The 14,153-nt window shown below is 38.4% G+C and overlaps 1 protein-coding gene across 1 annotated transcript; it reads left to right on the forward strand.

Annotated features, from left to right (window-relative positions):
- The first annotated feature begins 10,375 nt into the window (after window positions 1-10,375).
- On the forward strand, window positions 10,376-12,991 carry LOC148579261 (uncharacterized). The gene is made up of 2 exons (XM_088489228.1): window positions 10,376-10,597; window positions 12,545-12,991. Exons 1-2 carry the CDS (start codon window positions 10,376-10,378, stop codon window positions 12,989-12,991), a joined length of 669 nt encoding a protein of 222 aa, XP_088345354.1.
- The last annotated feature ends 1,162 nt before the right edge of the window (window positions 12,992-14,153 follow it).

The following is a 14,153-nucleotide window of genomic DNA, read 5'->3' on the forward strand; positions in this document are numbered from 1 at the left end:
ACCAAAATATGGCCTTTTGGCGGGACAGAGTAAACTTCCCCACTTGTCACTTTTAGATAGAACTACAACAAAACTAAAATTTGTTCCTCCTATTAAAGAAAAAATGGCCATCTTTAATTATTATTTGGTTACTTTTTATGATATACAGATCAAAATTAAAAATTGGATATAATCACTTATTAGAATTACTCTTAAAAAATAAATATTGTCACTCATATTTTAATAATATTACTTTTTTTTTTACAAATTTATGCATACATATAAAGTCAAAATAATGTAAAAATGACATTATAAAAAATGACAGTGACATTTTAATTTTCCTATTGTTATTGTTTTGTTATCTTCCTCCATCTTATCAGTCCGTGCTGATGACTACCCCTGCTCCAATTTCTTTATCATTATTTATTTATCTTTTATGTTGTTTAGCCGTTATTTTCATTTATTAATTCGTTATATTCAAGCGCACAATTATTATTATTATTATTATTATTATTATTATTATTATTATGGTAACTGAATTTATATTAATTATTCATTTATGCCAGTATGCCATTTATACTTCAATATTAATTTTTTATTGAGTTTTAATAATTAATTGCGTAATATAATAATAACAAATATGTAAATATGAGTATATCTTCTTTACTTTGTCAGTTTAGGCGGACTACGGCTATTGCGATTTTCTTTTATTATTTTGTATTACATTGTTTATTTGACCTAACTTGACCATATTATTTTAAAATTAAAAAATATTTAAAATTGGCTGCCAGCCATAAAAAGGACAATATATTTTAGTTGATATGTCATAATTCCTATTTTGTTATCACGATTTTATGAAATAATTAAATAAAGCAAGAATTTTTTTGGTGACTAAATAAAGCAAGAATTTAAATATGTTGAATCGATTCGTCAAATTTATAAAAAAAAGGTAGATCGAACTAAAATTTTAAACAACAAATTTTTATGTTTTGTCGGGACAAGCAAGAGCCCAATAAATCAGCAATTACAATTTTAGAAAAATGATCTGCAATTGATTTTTTTTTTTTTTTTTTTTGAAGATTGATGTGTGTGTTTATGTTCTTAAACATTTATCTTTCATTATATTGCAATATGAATTTATGTTTGTGTTATATAGTGAATTGCTGATCTGATATTAATCAAATTGTAAAGAATAGACTCTTCCTTAACACTCTAATGGTCATCATTACATTAAAGCTTATGCTGTTTTAGAGGTAGTGATGAATCATGGAAGTAAAAAAAGTACGATAACTTTGTTGGATGAGAGAACTTTTACCATCATATAATGATGAAGTTGAAAAAGTTATACTATAAAATGCTCCATATAATTTCAAGTATACTTCACCTCTTATTTAAAAGGATATTTTTCAGGATTTTTTATTTAAATAAATAAAATAAATATTTTAATTATTAAAATAAATAATTATAAAATTAATTACCAAAATCTATTTTTCAACTTTATTTTATTTACATTATAAATGAGATAAGCTTGCACGTATCTCATTTATATTGTAAACAAGATAAGTAACGAAGTCTTATCTTGTTTACAGTGTAAACGAAATACATGCAAGCTTATCTTGTTTATCCTGTAAACGAAATAAGCCTGGTGGACGCCTATATATACATTTCGTTGACAGTGAGGTTCTGAGTCTCAATTCGAATATTTCGACCACTTTCTCCTCTCTTTTACTCCTTCCTGACTATATTATCGAGTAATACGAAGATGGCGCACGCAGATGCACGTGATCGAGATGTCAACAAGCTGAATGCAACATGACACTACGTCGGGGCAGACGACTTTACGGTTAGTTCTATTATCTTAAGTTTTATGTAATCCCATATATGTATAGCCATGGTTAGGGTACTTGCCAAGAACTCGAATACAATTTGTATAATTAGGAATAGGTCACTGGTAGAAATTAGTAATTCTAGGAATGTGGTTATTATTTTATGTAATCCTATATATGTATAGCCATGGTTAGGATACTTGCAAAGAACTAAAATATAATTTGTATCATTAGGAATAGGTCACTGATAGAAAATAGTAATTCTAGGGTTATGGTTATCATTTTTTGGTAATCAAGTTGTTAACTATATAATTATTAATTTAGAGTTTAAATGCTTGGGTAGATGTTTTCCAATCGTTGAGTCTAGTTTATTGATCACATGTGTCTTAATTTATTAATTTAGTTAGTAACTAGCCAAGTATAATAATTAGATTATTAAGTTAACTTAAAGTTTGATAGTTAGATTATTAATTATTTTATTGAATGTTTTAATTTCACGTAACGCAATGAGAAAATGAATATTAGTTAAGACAATTTGATATGTTGATGGATCTATACAAATTTTTTATTTTTAATAATTGTGAAATATTTTTCTTTGTCAGAGGTCTCGCCTACTCCTGCCCCGACGAGTGTCACACATGCTTCCTCCACCGGATGCCATCGTCCCATATCTGAGGGAGGCTGGATTCGATGACACGGTGCCTCTCAGAGATTTCGTATTCGACAACTTCCTACTTACGACATTCATGGAACAATGGCGTCCGGAGACCAACACGTTCTATCTGCCGTGGGGTGAGGCCACTATCACCGTGTAGGACGTGGCATACCATCTTGGGCTACACGCACACGGGGACCTAGTTGGGGGTGCTTCTGTGACTTCTTCAGGTGGTACAACACGGAGACGTACGTGGGAGTTAGTAGACCGGCTACTCGAGGCCAGGCCTCTAGTGTTTCCACAGTAGGGGCTCAGAGGAAGGAGTTGTTCTCGCTGAAGCTTGTATGGCTGAGGGACCGTATCCGCCATATGCCACCGACCGACAACCCGGAGACACTCTGACAGTATGCGAGGTGTTACATTTTGTTACTGATCGGAGGCTACCTGATGACGGACAAGTCGAAGAACTTGGTCTATCTGCGTTGGTTGCCATTGCTACAGGACTTTAGGCGGTGTCGTGCGTTGTCTTGGGGCTCAGAGGTGCTTGCCTAGACATACCATTCACAGTGCTCTGCAGCACACCGAGGCACCACAGACATCGCCGGCTTCCTTCCACTGTTGATGTCCTGGATATACCAGAGATTTCTCCAGTGGTGTCCACCTGACCGAGGAATTTTCATGTATCATATGGCAGCAAGGTAACAATTGTTTATGTGTTTCTTATCTTTTGAATTTATAACTTGTTATGACATTGCGTAACATGAACTTGTGCTATTCTTGTAACTAGTGGCAGGTTGATAGGATTGTCACAGTAAAGCAGACACTAGCATGAGACAAGGGTTCTGCAATGGTGTCTAGCCATAGACCAGCTACATTGGGATGAGGTTGGCACTATGATTAAAATGACCAGCTTTTTAATTAGTCCTATATATAGACTTTGTTGTTTAAATAAATTGAATAAAAGTATGTAGTTACTTAATTTTGTTGTTTGAAACATTATTTACTTTTTCGAATATCAAATATTTATGTATTCTATAACTGTTGATTCAGTTTGCCTGGACGTTGTACGATGACCCTGCTCTGTAGGCTCTATTCCTCCCATGGTTTATCGAGGAGACAGAGTAGAGGACATGAATGTCAGCCATCCCCCTCGTCTGCTTCAACATCGTCGAGTTTCACCAGGTTGACCGGGTGAAGTGCCAGTTCAATGGAGAGCAGTCGATGCTTGGCGCCTCGCTCAACATCAACAGGTTCCTAACATCCACAGGCCGGGGCGAGGATGAGTGGTGGCCTGACCGACTTGATGAGTGGTACAGAGGCTGGACAAGTTGTTTTGAGGAGGGCCACAGGATCTCCATTCAGCACACCTTTGACTATAGGCCGACCCAAGAGTATTGGGATTGGCGGCGAGGAGCTTGTCGGGTTAGGAACTTATCAAGCCAAGACGTACTCGATGAACCGAGGCTATCCGATTTACATGATGACATCCAGCCTATTGCCAGCCAGCCGAGGGACGTTCTCCACCTTCCCTGGGACGTCCCTAACCGGCGTAGGCGTGCGAGGGAGGTCAGGGCGGACACTCGGCGGCCTACTAGGAAGGAGAGGGGTGCCAGAGAGCGCGAGCCAGGTGAAGGGGTTAGGAGGGAGAGAGTCAGGTCTCGCCGAGTGCGATTGGATGTAGAGTTGGACGAGGAGGCGGAGTACGACAGACAGGAGGAGCATGGAGACATCCTCGCAGGAAGCGATGATTCACCCCTACCGCCACCTCCTGGACCGCGTGATCCATCTGGTTCAAGAGGTCAGTTGCATCGGCCTGTTTGGGAAACCTCACCCCCTTCCCCCACCGCCTCCGGGGGCTAATATATCCTACCTCTCCCACCGCCTCCGCAGCAGCCACATGATCATTCTACACAGCCCCGCCCTCCTGTAGACCCTTGACCCAGCCGACCTCAGTGCCAAACACAGCCTCCCTACCACCCATGATGTTTTATAGTTTATTATGTAGTCGATGTTGTTGTTAACTTTATGTACTAGACTATGAATGATGTATTGTAAAAGTGCAACTTGTGTGACTTGTTAATGTATAGCACTTTTATGTGTATTTTTTTGTTGTTGTTTGGTATTATGACAAAAACTGTTAGAACATAAACCATTAATGATTACATATATATTACATGCTCATGATTTCCAAATCCATTAATGATTATATATATATTACATAAACCACTATTACACTAATAAGCGTTTAATACAACTAGAATAACCCAAAACAACTAGGTAACAACGAAACCAGTAAATAACTATCGCCACTAAGCGTTGTCCATGGGTTGGTTGGGACAACCCTTCCTAGTATGACCGACTTGCCTACATAGACCACACATCTTCTCCTGTCGCTCGACTTCATCCATGTCATTCCGGAACTTGGTAGAGACAGGTCTCCCAATAGCCTTCCTACGCATGAGTGGGTTAGGACAAAGCAGAGTCCCATACCACTCAAGCCATAGTGACTCGTCCGATATTGGTAGAAACTCCATCTCGTACACCTTGAACAAGCCTCCTGCTTGAAAACCGGATGAAAATACGAAGCCCACTCAATGCTTGCGGTGGCACACCCGGCAAGCGCATGTCGGCATGGGTAGTGGAGAGACTGAAAGAGTCCACAGTCACACGTACCCGCTGCTAGCCAAACTCGGAAGGAACCTTGCGACCAACCCTCAAACGGCTCTAACTCCTCAACAAGAAACACGGAAGCCCGTCGATCACAATGAGTAACACGCATCTTCGGGATACCTTCTCAATGGCTACCATCAGCCTCTGGGAGAAGCAGTTTCCAGCCGCCAGTTGTGATTGCACCTCCCTGACCTTCATCACGAACAACTTTTCTAACCTCTCATACGTGATGCGCACGATGGCAGAAATTGGCAAGTACTGTGTACCCTTGAGAGCTGTATTGATGCACTCTGACAAATTTGTTATCATATGTCCAAACCGCCGACTGTTGCCGCAAGTGTTGTAGCCATTTCTCCTTATTGAAACGACCGGCCCAGTCTGCCATCTCTCGCGACAAACCTCTCAAGGCATCCATGTACCACTCGTACCCATTCTTGCTTGGACTATAAGCGGCGTTTATAAGGTATCGCTTGCCCTCGACTGACTTGAAACGAGGCATGAAGTTTGCGGCCATGTGTCTAATACAATAAGTGTGGAATGCCCTTGGAGGTTGCCAACCACTATCATCGACCTTGAGTGCAGCCTTGATCACCTGTGATCTATCAAAGATAATCAACAGGCCTTCTTGTGGGATAACATGTCGTCTCAGATTAGTAAGGAAGAACGACCATGACTCCGTACTCTCGGACTCCATAATTGCAAAAGCAATAGGAAGGATATTGTTGTTGCCGTCTTGTGCCACTACAATAAGCAACACCCCACCGTATTTGCCATACAAATACGTGCCATCGACGGAAACAAATGGCTTGCAATGCTTGAAAGCCTCAACACATGATGGGAAAGCCCAAAATACTTTGTCAAACATGCTAAGTCACAGACCAGAAGGTGCCCATCGTAGTAAGGTATGGCCCTGAGCTCACAAATAGTTCTAGGACAACAACTCTGCAGTGCCTGCAGCAGTTTCGTCACCTTGTTGTATAACTCCTCCCAATCCCCATATATCTGCACAATTGCCTTTTTCTTTACCATCCAGTCCTTTCTATAGGAGGGCTTGAAGTGATAGCTCTGCCGGACTGCACCTTATAGGACAAGGATGCTGACGGATGGGTGATGAGCAGATATTTTATACACTTTTTGATGCTATTTTCTTAGTGTTTTTAGTATATTTTGTTAAGTTTTATTATGATTTAGTAGGTTTTAATACAAAATTTACTTTTTGGATACTACTTTGAGCTTTTGTATTTTTCTTATGATTTTAGGTGATTTTTGGGTGAAATTGGCAAGTTTTGGCAAAGTCTGATTCAGAGGCGAAGAAAGGAGTGTAGATGCTGTTAGAACCTGACCTCCATGCATTCAAACGAGCATTTCTGGAGCTATAGAGATCCAATTAATGCGATCTCAATGGAGTTGGAAAGCTAACTTCCAGGGCTTTCCAGAAATATATAATGGTTTATACTTTTCTTTGGATTAAACGGCCCAAAACGGGCATTGAATGTCCAACTTACACCTTTCTGGCATTCAACGCCCATGAGGGACTAAAGCTAGCGTTGAACACCCAAACCCAGTGTTCAACGCCACCAAGGGGGCTCAAGGTAGCACATTTACTCCCTAATGGGCGCTCAACGCCCACTCCTTCAAGTTGAACGCCAAGCTCAACCTAAACACTCACCAAGTGGGCCCAAAAGTGGATTTTTGCACCTTTAGCTTAGTTTATTTCATTTTGTAATTTTTAATTTGTTATTAATATATTTTTAGGTCTAGTTATTAGTATATATAGAACAAGGATCACCCTTGTTAGAGGAATTTTGCACATTTAGACCTTTTCATATTATTCTCTGTAAAGTATGAGCGGCTAAATCTCCTAGGTTAAGGATAAGAGCTCTGCTCATTCCTATGGATTAATATAATTACTTTTCTACTTTAATATATGTTTGATTTCATTCTATGATGCATTTTCGTTCTTCATACTTATGAATCTGGGGTGGAACTAGCATATGACCCCTTATTCTACATGAGTTCTTGCGAGTCCTTAGCGGGATAGTATTGAGCTGCAGCTTGAGAATGCATCATAGATCCCAACAAGTTATCTGGGCTAATTGAGATATGTGACATAAAATCTTGTTAGTCATGGGTAATTGAGGTTTCTGTGGTGCTAAGGCTAGAATCATAGAGCATCATTATCCGATCCAAAAGATTCGACCTTGTCTGTGGCGTTTTGAGTAGGATCCACAGAGATTAAATTGTGTGAGCGTCATCCTCCTCCAAATTGAATGATCAGCATCCTGGTATTTGGTTTGGATAGAGAAGATTAATGACCACTGGCCCTGGCTTAATCACTTACAGCCTTGCCATTGAATGAATTACTCATTGTTAAAGTAGTCAGTAAGAAGTATTAACCTGGAAGAACAAGCATCTCCGCGGCCTTAACTAATTTCCCATCATTGTTACTACGTTTTATTGTTATTGCTTTGTTTTTGCGCCTACAACAAACAACAATCAACTTTCAATTCGCCTGACTAAGATCTGCAGGATAACCACAGATTGCTCAATCCGACAATCCTCGTGGGATCGACCCTCACTCACCTGAGGTATTACTTGGACGATCCGGTGCACTTGCCGGTTCAGTTGTGTGAGTTTTGTTTTCGGGCACCAAGTTTTTGGCGCCGTTGTCGGAGATTGTTCGTGATTGACAAACTACCGGTTGTTTTGCTCCTTAGATTAGGTACTTTTTACTGTTTTTCTTTTGTTTGTGTTTCTTTTCGAAAATCTCTTTTTCAAAAACTTAGCTTGAGTCATCTTTTTCTTTTGTTTGAGTCTTGTGTCACAACTTAAGTTTGGTGTCCTTTTGGTTTTTGTTGATTTTTCTTTTCTTGGATTTTTCAAAATTTGTTCTTGGTTTTCTTTCCTTGTTGTTTGAAATTTTTGTATTATTTTTCTTATTCGATTTTGCAATTTTTAATTTTAGTGTCTTTTGGTGTTTCTGTATCCAATTTTTCAAAAATTAGTGTCTTTGATTTCAAAATTTTTAAGTTTGGTATCTTTTAGTGTTTTTCATTTTAATTTTTCGAAATTATTGTTGTTTAAATTCAAAATTTTTAAGTTTGGTGTCCCATTGGTATCTTTTCATTTAATTTAATTTTCTTGTTTATATTTTTATCTTTAATCTTTATCTTATATTTTTCTTTGATCTTAAAATTTTGTTATCTTATCTTTCTTTTTAAATTCAAATTTTAAAAGTTTAGTATTTGGTTAGTTTTCCTTTCTTTCAAATTTGAATTTCAAAATCTTTCTTTGACTTTCTCCTTTTAATTTCAAAATTTTCCAAAAATCAAATCTTTTGTCTTTAATTTTTAAAATCTTATCTTATCTTGTTTGACTTTTTCTTTCCAAATTTAAATTTTAAAATCTTTGATTGACTTTTTCTTTTTAAATTTCAAAAACTTTCAAAATCAAATCTTTTATTTTATTTTCAAATCTTGTTAGTTAGTTATTGTTTTATCTTATTTTAATTTTAAAAGTTTGGTTTCTTGATTAGTAATCTTGTTTTTCTTGTTTAACTTTTCTATCTTTATATTCTTTATATTATCTTTTTCTTTGATTTTCAAAATTTTGTTATCTTATCTTATTTCAAATTTAAAATTTTAAGTTTTAGTATTTTGTTAGTTTTGCTTTCTTTAATAAATTTTAAATTTTTTTTAAAGCTTATCTTATCTTTAACTTAAATTCAAATTTTAAAAATTTAGTATTTAGTTTGTTTTTCTTTCTTTTAAATTTGAATTTTAAAATCTTTAAATTTTTAAATCTTATTTTATCTTGTTTCTTTCTCTTGAATTTTTCATTCCAATTTTTGAAATTCAAAATCTTTTATTGACTTTTTTTTTATTTTTGAAATTTCTAGTTATTATTTTTCTATTTATTTATTTATTTTTGAATTTAAAAAAAATTCTCTTGGACATCTCACTGGGACCTCTCTTGACTTTAACATAGAGACTCCCACTTTTTCTTGTCTCTTGTTTGCATAGGAACACTAAAATCACTATGGATCAGAATGAGGATGCTCAACCCAGAAGATTCTTGGCGTCTTATATAGCTCCCACTCCTGACTTTTATGGAAGCAGCATTAGTATACCTCCTATTAGGGTAGATCATTTTGTGCTCAACCCAGAGTTGATTTTCCTAGTGTAGCAAAACTGCCAGTTTCATGGACTCCCGCAATAAGAACCCACAGAATTTCTTGCTGAATTCTTGTAGATAGATGACATAATAAGAGCTAGCGGGGTAGACCAGGATGTTTACAGGCTGATACTCTTTTCATTTGTTGTAAAAGACCAAGCAAAGAGATGGTTGGATACTCAGCCCAAATCAAGCTTGAAAACATGGAATAAGCTGGTGGACAAGTTCTTGAACCAATACTTCTCCCTAAAGAAGCTAACCCAGCTAAGACTAGACATTTAAGGCTTCAGACAAGAAGAGAATGAGTCTCTTTATGATGCATGGGGTAGGTACAGAATGATGCTATGGAGATGTCCCATGAAAATATTTTTAGAATGGGTAAAGCTGGACATTTTCTATTACAGACTCACAGACATAGCTAAGATGTCCCTAGATCATTCTGTAGGAGGTTCAATCCACATGAGAAAGACAATCGAAGAAGCTCAAGAACTCATTGAGACAGTCGCCAGCAACCAACATCTATACTCATCTGGTGAGACTGCAATGAACGGAGAGGTCAAGGCAGTGTACATTGAATCAGACCCTCCAAAACATAGTGCATCATTGACTCAGCAGCTACACTCCCTCACACAAGAATTGCTAAGTTTGCAAGACATGTTGCAAGAAACCCGTGCCTCCAACAAGAATATAGAGGCACAGCTGAACCAGGTTGAACAACACTTGTCCGAACGGATAAAATAAGAGTACCAAGCCATCCAATTAAGGAGTGGAAGGACACTAAATACCCAATCTCAGAACAGTAAGAAGCAGGGGAAAGAAGAAATATCAGAAGGTGGCAACACAACCACCCAGTGCACTACAAAGGGTGTTGAACGCCCAGAGGGGGGAACCCTAGTGTTCAACTCCCAGCAGGGGTTAACAAGGGCGTCCAACACCAGAAGGGGGCAGTGCTGGCGTTCAACACCAGGAAAGGGCCAGCATGGGCATTGAACGCCCAGATAGGAGAGGGCAAGCAGATGCACGTTCAGGGAACACCTCTCCTAAGTAAGCTGGTAATCCTTCTTCTGGTAACATGGACACTCACCATGCACCACTCAGAACACCTGAGTACATGACCAGGATGTCGTATCTTCAGAAACTCCATCAAGCAGAAAAGGATAAGCAATTTTCTAGGTTTGCAGATTACCTCAAGACACTGGAGATCAAGATCCCATTCGCAAAAGCCCTTGAACAAATACCCTCCTATGCCAAGTTCATGAAGGACATATTAAGCCACAAGAAGGATTGGAGAGAGGTAGAAACAGTCCTCCTCACTGAAGAATGCAGTGCAGTCATCCAGAGGACCCTACCAGAGAAACTTCAAGACCCCAGAAATTTTGTGATACCCTGCACTCTCAGAGACGGTTGCACAAGGAAGACCCTATGTGATCTTGGAACAAGCATTAATCTGATGCCATCATCACTAATAAGGAAACTTGAGATCCAAGTCGTCAAGCCTACTCGCATCTGCCTCCAGCTCGCTGATGGCTCCACCAAGTTATCATCAGGAGTGGTTGAAGACATGATCGTAAGGGTTGGACCCTTTGCGTTTTCCACAAACTTCATGGTGTTGGATAGGGGTGGCAAAGCGGGCTGGCCCGTCCCACTAAAGTCCGCCCTGCCAAACTAATATGGGTTCAACTTGCTACCCCGCCCTGCCAAAGAGTGGACTGCCCGCCTCTTTTTTTAAATATTTTTTAAACAAATTTTTTCTTTTATCATAAAATTCACTTTAACATTTTAACATACTAAGTACTAACAATTATTTTATTTTATAATAAAATTATTTCGTCGAATTAATTTTTTAAGATATAGAGTAATATCTTAAATTAATTATTAAAATATTAATCCATAAAAATTTATAATTAACCATAATAGCTTTTTGATTGAAATTAACAATAATAAAAATAACATAACAAATAATAAGTCTCAAAGTCTCAAACACAAGTGCATAACAAATTAACAATAATAAAACAAACACATAATCCACACATAAATCCATTTCAAATAATCCTACTATAATTAAAACAAAACACACAAAATAATATTCTGCCGTTTCAGATCTTTCCATATTTTTAGGATTTTGTGTTACATTCCCACCATCAACTTCCATAGAGATAGAATTATCCATTGCAGAATCAACATCTCAACCTAAATAATATGAATACATAAAAATATTTAAATCAGTAAAAAATATTCAAACAATAATCAAACATAATCAATAAGTAATTTAAGACTAACTACATCGTCAGTTCATCACTTGTTCACTTACAGCGATGACTATGGACATTAAGACTAATCAAAACAAAGCACGTTGGTGATGTATGAGCAAATTTGTTAGCAAATTTTTGGGACACAATTGTTGGTATGCAATGATAATCAATTAATCATAATATATTATTCATAAAAGCCTATCTTTCTTAATTCCGAGGGCTAACCATCCCTAACTGTCACTTAGAAAATTCATCGAACACATGGAGAGCATAATACCCAGTTGCAGAAAACTCAAATCACGTTGAACAAAAATTGACATGGAAAAAAATAATAACAATAATAACAGTATCTGGTCTTGAGAATGACGATGTGAGGAATCGATGGAAAGTTTTGAAGAGCTCATTTTTGCTAAAATAGTTATGAGAAAAACAAATAACAACATTACAGTAAACATCTTTATCATCAGATTTGTCACATACATATTCATTTATTCAGCAACTATAAATCACTTACTAATAGTAATCACAGAGCCGTCGAGCAGGATGAGAAGGAGAGAGGAGCGACGCCAGGAGTCCGCCAGTCATAGAACCGCCTAGCAGAGGCACCGACGAGACCGAGCTACCGACGACGAGAGGATGAGAGAAAGAAAGGCGAAAGGCAGAGGCGCCGAAGAGGAGATCTTGCACAGATTGAGGAAAGGCCACCGCAGGGAGGAGCGAGTGATGAGGGAGTCGAGCTGCTGAAGCTCAGGGAGTCAGGGTCACTGGGTCAGTGAACGCCGGAAGGGATTAAGGTCGAAGGGTGCTGTGGGCAGTGGGGTCTGGCCGTCTGGGGTGTGGCTGAGCTGAGTGACTGGCTGTGGGCTGTGGCATTACCGGCATTAGGGATTAAGCAGGAGGCAGTAGCAGCATGTGATGTGTGTGTTGAGTAACCCTAATTTTCAATTTATACCTTATGTAAATTTACTGAATTACCCCTTTAAAAAAAGAATGACAGCCCGCCCCGCCCCGCCTTGGCCCGCGATTTTGGCGGGTTCAAAATCTCATCCCGACCCGCCTTTTTTGGCAGTTTTGGCGGTTTTATCTGGCGGGTTCGACCCGTTTTGCCACCCCTAGTGTTGAATATGGAAGAACACAAGAATGTATCCATTATTCTAGGGAGACCCTTCCTGACTACAGGAAGGACCCTCATTGATGTGCAAAAAGGGAAAGTGACACTAAGAATCAATGAGGACGAATTTGTACTGAATGCCATCAAGGCCATGCAGTACCCTGACACCCCAGAGGAGTGTATGAGGATTGATATCATCGACTCCCTGGTAGAAGAGGTACATGCAGTTGAGAGACTTGAGGAGGAGCTGGATGATATCTATGGGGATGACAAGCCTGACATAAAGGCACCAAAAAAACAAGAGGAGGCATTAAAATCCCCCTAAAGTGGAAGATGAACCTCCCAAACTCGAGCTCAAGCCATTACCATCATCTTCGAAATACGTGTTTCTAAGAGATAGTGACACTTACCCAGTGATCATAAGTTCGGCTCTAAAGCCGCAAGAAGAACAAGCACTGATTCAAGTGCTAAAGACCCATAGAACAACTATTGGGTGGACCTTAAGTAACTTAAAGGGAATTAGTCCAACTCGGTGCATGCACAAGATTAGGCTTGAAAAAGATGCTAAACCAGTGGTGCAACCACAAAGACGACTGAATCCAGCTATGAAGGAAGTAGTCCAAAAAAAGAAGTCATAAAATAGTGGGAGGCTGGGATTATCTATCTCATTACAGATAGACCCTAGGTAAGCCCTGTCCAAGTTGTACCCAAGAAAGAAGGGATGATGGTGGTCCACAATAAAAGGAATGAGCTGATCCCTACAAGGACAATGACAGGTTGGCGTATGTGCATTGATTATAGAAGACTCAATAACGCCACAAGAAATGATCATTTTCTTTTACCATTCATAGACCAGATGCTGGAAAGACTGGCTGGACATGCATTCTACTGCTTTTTGGATGGGTATTCAGGCTACAATCAAATTGCAGTAGATCCTCAAGATAAAAAAAAGACAGTATTCACATGCCTATTTGGAGTGTTCGCTTACAGAAGAATGTCATTCGACCTCTGTAATGCACCTGTAACCTTTCAGCGGTGTATGCTCTCCATTTTCTCCGACATGGTTGAGAAATTCCTTGAAGCATTCATGGATAATTTCTCTGTTTTTGGGGATTCCTTTGATTCCTGCCTTAACCATCTAGCCCGAGTTCTGAAACGATGCCAAGAAACTAATCTTGTTTTAAACTATGAAAAATGTCACTTCATGGTGACTGAAGGCATTATTCTTGGACACCGGATTTCAAACAAGAAAATAGAGGTCGATCAAGCCAAGGTGAAAGTAATTGAATGATTACCACCACATACTAATGTCAAAGCAATCAGAAGCTTTTTAGGACATGCAGGGTTCTACATGAGGTTTATAAAAGACTTCTCCAAAATTGCAAAATCCTTGTGCAATCTCTTAGCCACTGACACTCCTTTTGTTTTTAGCAAGGATTGCCTGCATGCCTTCAAAACCCTGAAAGTAAAGCTTATTTCTGCACCCG

This window comes from Arachis ipaensis, chromosome B10 (assembly GCF_059453495.1).
Source record: "Arachis ipaensis isolate K30076 ecotype BB chromosome B10, ASM5945349v1, whole genome shotgun sequence".
Lineage (NCBI taxonomy): Eukaryota > Viridiplantae > Streptophyta > Magnoliopsida > Fabales > Fabaceae > Arachis > Arachis ipaensis.

What these genes read in the sequence shown, in the direction of transcription:
- LOC148579261 (XM_088489228.1), top strand. Translation starts at nt 10,376, where the DNA reads ATGGACACTCACCATGCACCACTCAGAACACCTGAGTACATGACCAGG. An exon ending in ACAAGAAGGATTGGAGAGAG is followed by an intron (nt 10,598 to 12,544) that starts GTAGAAACAGTC and finishes CTTTAAAAAAAG; the next exon opens with AATGACAGCCCGCCCCGCCC.